An 8,655-nucleotide genomic window follows, 5' to 3' on the forward strand; every position below is an offset into this window, starting at 1 on the left:
TATTTCTTAAGGAACACTGATTTGGGATGAGGTGTGGGTGTAGGGAAGAGCTCCATTCACTTCAATATGCATTGTCTGTTTCCGGTTTTGTTGTTGTTTAGTGGTGCTGTTTGTTTGGCACTGTTCTAAGCCTTGGCTCTGTAGGAAGCACAAAATGTGAAACAAGAACTTGGCATAGAAATATTAAAACACTTTGAATGGTAATTGTTTTTTGTTTATGGACAACAATTTTAAAAAGTTAGTGTTTACAATACAGAAGGTAAACTATAGGAAAAAAAGTGAATAAATGAACAGGGAAAATAGTGTGGATATAACTGGAGTTCAATGAGCATTTGGAGAGAAACATGTGAGGAGAAGAGGGTATTAAAGATAGGAGCACAGATAGAATACTCATGTCTATAGGTGGGGAACTGTTCACCATTACCAAGAGAAATTTGTCAATTTATTTTAAATAAAAATCTTCTCCAATGTTCCCATTTGACTGTTCTAGCCTTTTCTGCTCAAGATTCATGAATCCATTTTACCCGGGCTGTCTTCATATAATCTCCAGTATCAGTAAAATGCAAATGGTTACCCTGACCTCAGTACTAGAAAAGATTTAAGAGGATTAATTTGATTCCCAAAATAAACGACTTTATCAAATACAAAGCACAAACCTTAAAAACCAAATGGTGGCCTAACCCCATTTAGAGATTACCTTCAAATCAAGCACAATATCATCTAACAAAAGATTAAAACCCTGGCCTTCCCACTTATGGACTGTTATACTACATTAAATTATTTTTAAAAAGGTCAATCGATTTGATAGACCTGTTTTAGAAAATAAAAAAGTAAAGCTAAGATATAGAGTCAATCTTTCTCCATAGTTCCAAACACATTTGAAAGCGCTTTTTACTTATATTCTTGTACTTAAATCCCTCATTCTTCTTCATGCTCTATTAAATTTCTGTTGCACAAATCCTACCCAATTACTATCAATATAATAATGCATATTTTAAAACAAAATATTTCTAAATTATAACCAAATAATTGTAAGACATCTTATCTGCATTCTGAGGTCTACCCCTTACCTACAAAATTGAGTAGTATGTTTTGTGATACCTTCATTCATTATTTAGGGAGAAAAAATAGAAATATATATATATCATATTTCCTCTGGTATTATGGGAAAATAAAGTTTTCAACCAAGCAAATTTTTCAGATATCTGAAAACCATTAAGCAGGTTTTTAAGCTTAAACAGTTTTGATGTATATTTTACTGACTTTATACCCCAAAATGTTGAACATAACTTCAGTGAGCCTGTGTCAAGGATGCAAGACCAATGTTAGCATCAATTACCATACTATTCTTTAACACAGTAATGCCTTTCGACCTTGAAACTTAACCTCCCTCCCCTGCCAATAAATGTCCCCAGTTTTTTACATTGTAAAGCAGGGGTCCCCAGACCTCAGGCCATGGTCTGATACTGGTTCATGGCCTGTTAAAAACCAGGCCACACAGCAAAAGGTGAGTGGCAGGCAAGCCAGGGAAGTTTCACCTGTATTTGCAGCCTCTCCACAGTGCTAGCATCACTGCCTCAGCTCCACGTCAGATCATCAGGCATTAGATTCTCATAGGAGCACTAGTCCCTGGTGCCAAAAAAGTTGAGGACCACTGCTGTAAAGTATCACTGCTTCTCCACTTCCCTTTCTGTCTAATGGCTGCCATGTTTTGTTGCTCTGATTAAATAACATGCATTTCTTTTTCTAGATCTAGTTTGTAGAGCCCTGGAACTTAAAAACCAAGAGAAATAGACTTTTTTATATGATCTGACGCTTAAATATAATATCTATTTTAGGTGATCAGGAGTTTCTGATGTTTTCTCATAGGTTCTCAACTATGTGCTACAGGCAAAGCAAGAGACTTCTCTGAAAAGAGAGGATATAAATTATTGCCCAGTTGATAGTTTTAGCTGGTTACTGTGATCAAACCAAGGTGTAAAATCCTAGACTGCTCTATAATTCAGATCCTAATTTGTTTTCGTTTATGTTTTAAACCTCAGAATTAATAGTAGAGGTTTCACATTTTCATCTTTTTTTTTTCCCCCTCACAAGAAAATAAATTGTAAATTTCACAGTTCTGGAGATTTGCAATCTTTTAAGAATGATGATAAGATTTTATAGTGAATGCTGTGCCCTAGTTGCTATCCAGCAAGAAAATGTTGGGGGTATAGAGAGGGAGAACGGAGAAAGATGGAGAGGGAGAAAAAGAGGATTTTTTATTTTAGGAAGACTCTGACATAGAAAGAATGCCACTGAAGACATTGTTTGGCATGATGTCAGCGACTATAAAAAACTGGGAGAACTTGTAGAAATGCTGTAATGGTGTACTGTAACGTGGTTTTAGGGGCTATATCAGCAGATGCTAGAACCTATTTGCAATGAAAGGTTATGAGTTAATGATCAATTAGAAACAAATGATGTCAAGTTACTGACATCAATTGATACACAATAGGCACATATGTAAGGCTTACTAATGGGTTGAAATGGGTAAAAACAAAACTATTTATCATGTCATTTAGTCTCTTTTGGCCACATTGCTTACTTACACTATTTAGAAACTTGAAAGCTCCAGGAAACGTACACTTTACCTTCATGATAGAAAAGGATATTCAGGCATCTCTTACCAGTACTTTAGATGTGCATAAATATATAGTTGATATATATACACATATATAATATGCATAAATATCCATGTAAATCAATATAACAGAATTTCTATTTATAAAACATACAGTTGGTATGGAGAATGGCTTAAAAGTATGCCAAACATTTCAGTAAATATTGTTCTATTGCAAACAACTCATAATTCTATGTGCATTTTCTTTAAAGGTTTTCATGAGACCCCTTAAAAAAATGGTTCAACCCAGACATGCACTTGTTTGTCTGTGGTAGTTAGAACAACTCTGTTCTCTGTTAAAATCCTGTGGTACAAGCAGTAGGTTCTCCTTCTCTTTTTCAGAAGAGCACTAAAACTAGAAACATCAGTTTCATACAGAGTAGAAAGTTACTTTATGTAGATTTGCAGATTAGCATTTACTAGTTTATCTCTTTTTTCTATCTTTCTTTTAAAAGATCTCCACTGATTATCCTGACACCTGCTGGCAAGGGCAGAGTTGATTCCAGTCTATTTTCCCTTTGGCATACCAGACTTTTTAGAGGTATTTTCAGTGACAATCAGTGGTAATTCATTGTTTAAGTAGTTATAGTATTTAATTTATAACATTAATATATAATTATGAGAAAATTTTCAATACATACTCCACATGGGCAACCATTTGACTCTTTGTATATAAAAGCATGTTTGCTTTGATTAACCAAAAAATATTATAATCATTACATGGGCAATGATTTAAAAGACAAAAACTAAAATAAAGAATGCTAGGCATCTTCATTAAAACATAGATAATTGAATAAGAATGACTTGGCTTTGATTTTCTACTTTTTTAGTAATAATATCAGTTGGTAAACTACTTAGGAAATAAACTCAACTACATAAAGAGTAAATTTATCAGCTATGACAGAAGACATACAATTAATATTTGCAAAATTCGCTATGTGTCTCTCAGTACCTACTCATTCTGATTTCCTCTGGCATGAACTCAGTTCTGAAGCCTGTAATGTTTTCTTATTTTGTTTCGTTTTGGCAAGAATATAATGAACCTACTACATCGTAAATCATACTCAGTGCTATTGCACCTGCAAGTGTGTTCACTAAACAACAAATGTCAGAATTAGTTTCTTAGGCTTTAGAAAACACTCTAATCAAGCAAGTTTTTAAAACAGTATACAAAATGATAACATATACAGTCCATTCCATTCTTTAGAACCCTTCAAAAGATGAAAAATTAGAAAAATAAATTACCTAATTAAAATTTCATCTTTATTAACATCAGTGAAATTGGGGGTCTGGACTACAAATTTGTACTCTCAAAACTGTCAGCCTTATGTTTTGTAATGGTTTAGTTAGCAAGCGATTTTATTTCAGTCATGAATACTTTATCTCTTTACTTTATACTGCTATAATTTTGTGAGAAGGAAAAATCATATGTATCTATCGATGAAAGTAAATTTTATTAACATATTTATTAAAAATATCCTAGAACCTAAATACATGTTTATATAAACACTGACCTTAAGATATTTGAGAAAAATACAAGTTTTAATTTAGAGGAGAGTTTAGTAATGGTATACATTTGCCAGTTTTAAAGATCTTTGTTACTTCAAGACCATAGAAGGAAGAATAGACCATTTCAATTTTTTAACCATTAATTTGTATTATTACAAATCTTTTCCCCAAACGATATAAATTTAAAACAAGATGCATTTCAATTCTAAGAAAACATTTCAAAAATAATCAGAAAAAATTTCAGGACCAGAGGAGGTAAAAATATGTGTTGTATCATGACAGTGTATGACATGGCTAAGATTTTGCATCAGTGCCAAACAGTCATAGCAGGACACTTTATCTTCACTTATTAACTTTTAATTCAATATTTCAAAATTATTTTTAAATGTTTCACCAGGAATCTGAAATTACTCTGTATTATTAAAGTATAAAATTTATGATCATGTAAATTAGGAAATGAAAATACTAATATGTAATATTTTTTAAAAATATAAAAACCTGTTATTTCAGCATAAATATTACTTACTAATCAGAGAAAGATAGTATTGTTATCTCAAGTGAGATTGGTCAGGTATCGATATATTTTCAGGTAGAATTAACTAAAAATCGCCATTGATTATAAAAAGGAACTGCAAATGCCAATGATTCATAGTATTTAGGACATGTCTAGACATTTTTAGACAGTGCCATTTGCTTAAAGACTTCAGGCACAAACTGCAGGCACAGGGACAGATTGCATAAGATGTCACGTGCTTGCTGCAACTGTATGCATGTTATTGGATTTTTTAGAGCAACCCATAATGATGAATAATTTAAGAGTTAATAAAATATTCAATCTGACTGATCCATTGGTTTAATTTTAAAATAAAAACGACTAATAAAAGGAATTACAAGTCCTTATCAAATCCCAGAAATTAATGCATGGAAATTGCAACCCATACAGGGAAACACCAATTTCTAAAAGGCACAGGTGTACATTAGATAATCGATGTGGGGTGGGAGGTGGCAGGTGTGCAGGTGAAATTTTCAGTGTTAACACTGGCTTCAATAAGTTTGCTCAAAGTTTAATTGTTTGGAGCTGTCACACAAGCTGCACTCTGCCTCTGCAGGGCTGAGAGAGAATAAATTTAAAAGGTACAAGTTTAACAAAAATTGCTCATGAAAAATGGTCCATTTCTTTCTAAAGCCCTCTTTCCCTCTCCCCATAGGCTGGCTGAAAAAAAAGAAAAAGATAAAAGATAAAAGAAAAAAGAAAAGAAAAGAAAAGAAAAGAAAATCTACTGAAGAATATGGAGTGTACAGCTGCCGGAGCATTGTCTAGGAGCCTGAATGGGGAGGCCAACCTTATCACAGTTGGTTTGTCTGGAGGAGTAAGCTATCCCCTAGGCATGGGTAAGTATCTTCAGGAGGCAGAGGTCCAGGCTGCAGCGAGCTGGGACTCATTGCGCCTCAGGGCTCCTGCGACTAGGCTCAGCAAGGCTAGCGCTGCCACACACGATAAACACAGTATTCCTCTCTCCTCCTCCACCCTCTCTGCCCTCCACCTTCGCGCAGGGACAGATGGTGGCGGCGCACGGTGTAGGTGCGTGAGTGGGTGAATGTGTGTGTTTTCGTGTTTGGGGTGGGATCAGAGGCGGGGAAAGGAGGAGAGGGGAGTGCCTGCAGTTCCCCCCTTCCTCTTCCAGCCAAAGAATCAAAGTGCAGAAGAAATCTATACAGGAAAAAAGAGAAAGGAAAAACATCGATGGTGGGAGCACTGTCTTTTTCGTGTCGATGGGGGACTCAGCCGAGCAACTACAGAGCCATTACCATTCCTTAACCTTCAGTGGAGTGGCTGCCTCTGCCTAATCACTGGAAGGGCACTTCGTAAACGCAGGCGAAACACGCGCGCGCGCGCACACACACACACACACACACACACACACACACACACACCCTACAAGCTGGGAAAAGAGCCATATTCTAGGGGAGGGCCGGAGGAAGGCTGACGAAAGGAGAGGCCACATATTGCTACCGACAGAGCAGCGAGGGCATGTGGCCAGGAGCACCTAGCTTCTTGGGCGAACAGTAGTCCGAAAGTACACAATTTTCCTGGGAAACAAATGGATGGGTGCATGCATGGATGGTGCAGAATATCCACACACTGTCTAATCTCACATGGATTCTAGTAACATATTTTTTAATCCAACTACCCATCTTTAGAGGCATGGCATTTTAAACCCTGTAGTGCACTCAGCTCTCCACTTGAAGCAGCCTGCGGATCCCTTAGAAAGGGGATGCCCACATCCCTGAGAGTGTTAGGGGTGCAGAATACCTCGCGCGGCCTCCTCAGAGCCCCTGCCTCTCCCCCGGTCCTTTCCTGGTGTCAATTTCAGCCTCCACCTGCGCAGGAGATGGGGCCAGGACCAGGGCTTGTATGGACAAGTCACCTCTTGCAAAGGACCTGGAAGTCAACTACACAACTCAGCAGGAGACTCGCTGAAGTTCGTTCTCCCTCTCTCCCTCTCTCCCTCTCTCTCTCTCTCCCTCTCCCCTCTCTCCCTCTCTCCCTCTCTCTTTTGACGGCTGGTTTATTTCACGCAAGTCATGGAAAGCACCACTAGACCAGCTCTTACAACTTTTCCGCTACTGGGCAGGGTGCGAGGTTGTCTCGCCGGGCGCTATTCTCTATTTCCAAGAGTTACGCCAGTACCCGAAGGGAATATTGAGCAAAGCTCGAGGCCCCTGGGGTTAGAGCAGAGGCGGATTCCCAGGATTTTTCTGTAATCGATGCAGCGCATCCTGGAGAGGAAGGCGGAAGAAAGCCAAACTGACTTGTCAGATCCGTCTCCGTCTCACCCATGGCCAAAACTCTCAGCGCTGGGTTCGGAATTACAAACCACTCAGCTGGTTTCCCCGAGGAAGCACCGCACCCCGGGGGCGGAAGGTCCTGCGGCTCTCCAGCCCCTTCGCATTTCGACTAGGTGACACCCCGGCACGCTCGCTTCCTCAGCTCGAGCCCCACGAACGTGCTTCCCCAGCACTGCTCTCGGAGCGTTAGTATAGCAACCAGGTGGCTGAGTGAGCTGCAGAATCTCTGGTTCCCAAGAGCACCGTTCCTTCTGGCCTCCCCTCTTTCTTTGTGATTCCTTTATCTCACACCCGTACCCCGAACCCTGTTCCCTTTCAGCTCCGCGCACTCGCTTTGACTTCGGGAGCACTTTTTGGGGGAATTCAGGGTGTGCCGCCACCTTGGCGCCGCCTGCGCTACTCACTACCCCTGGCCCGCCCGGGGGACCGCCTCCAGCCCCCTGCGCGGCGCTTCCCAGGGGACTCCCCGCCTGTCCCGCACTGCACCCAGGGGTCTGGGCCCCGCCGCCTCACCTTTGCAGAAATGGGGGACACAGAGGCTAAGCCCGACCAAAAGCCAAGCGGCCAGCGAGCGCTTCATGATCCCTTCTCCCGGACGTGACCCCGGCTGGTCAGGGGTCTCCGCAGAGGGCAGTGTCGCTGAGGTGGCACCTTAGGGCAGCGGTAGACCCCGCCCTTGACGGTGAATTCAGGAAGATGTCTTCTTCCCGCAGCGCTTCCTTAAACAAATTCTTAGAGAGGGCGAGAAAGAGTGGTGACTGGAGACGAATTTTTCTCCTTTTGCCTGCTCTCGGGTGCAAGGAGGAGGCGAGCTCCGGGAGCCGGCGGGCTCAGCTTCGGGCTGCGTGTGGGTCCGGGCTAAGGCGCGGTGGGTGGGGCGGGGCGCGGGCTCCCGCGGCGGCTCCGGGGGACCCGCAGCGGGTGCGCTGGGCTCGCGATGCTAGCACCCCTCTCGCCACCACGGCTGTGGGGCTTCTGACTTGGAGAACAATGAAGCGTGAGCGGGCGGGGAGCGAGGCGGCATCCGGGAGTGCACTGTGTACAAACAGAGGCGGCGTGCGTGTGAACCTAAGCCTTGCAGGCGCTCTACTCCAGCGCCCGCCCGTCCCGTCACCCCCCTCCACCACCCCCACCCCGTTCTCCCTCTTGTTCCCTCCTTCAGTCTCCCTTTCCACTCCTCCTCCGCCCCCCTCCCACCTCTCTCTCTCTCTCTCTCTCCTCTCTCCTCTCTCCTCTCTCTCTTTCACTCTCGTGGCTCCTTCTGCTGGAAGAGAAAAGGGAGACAACTGCAGCCACACCCTGGCACCTGCCACGGCCTCTGAAGTTCCTACATTCTTACATTGCACGTACCTTTTCCACACACGACAGAGACTCTGGGGTTAAGGGAAGCACCTTTGGGGGCTCTTAGTGTCCAACGCTGACTTTATAATTAAGCACGTTAAGGATTCCCTTGAAGTCCCATTCTCAGTATAGCCAGGAAAAGAAGTTAAGAGATTTTGAAAAGTGGCTCTTGGGGCACTGAGCTGCGTGAGAGACAGAGCACTGCAAAGTGAATTGTCCTGGATTCTCAGGAAATGCAACCTAGTCAGCAGTCACACTCTAATTAGCTAAGACAGGGCAACTCTACTGCCTGCATT

At 41.9% G+C, this 8,655-nt stretch overlaps 1 protein-coding gene across 2 annotated transcripts in view; it reads right to left on the minus strand.

The window, feature by feature from the left end:
- The window catches only part of EDIL3 (EGF like repeats and discoidin domains 3), a 386,832-nt gene extending 378,906 nt beyond the window's left edge, over positions 1–7,926 (minus strand). Inside the window, exon 1 of one of the 2 annotated variants that reach the window (XM_011377761.2) lies at positions 7,532–7,926. In XM_011377761.2, coding sequence (XP_011376063.1) covers positions 7,532–7,598 — 67 coding nt within the window. In that variant the 5' untranslated portion in view covers positions 7,599–7,926. The remainder of the gene's footprint in view (positions 1–7,531) is intronic. The other variant, XM_011377772.1, reaches the window with a different exon arrangement.
- Between the last annotated feature and the right edge of the window lie 729 nt (positions 7,927–8,655).

Source organism: Pteropus vampyrus, unplaced genomic scaffold (assembly GCF_000151845.1).
Source record: "Pteropus vampyrus isolate Shadow unplaced genomic scaffold, Pvam_2.0 Scaffold11, whole genome shotgun sequence".
Lineage (NCBI taxonomy): Eukaryota > Metazoa > Chordata > Mammalia > Chiroptera > Pteropodidae > Pteropus > Pteropus vampyrus.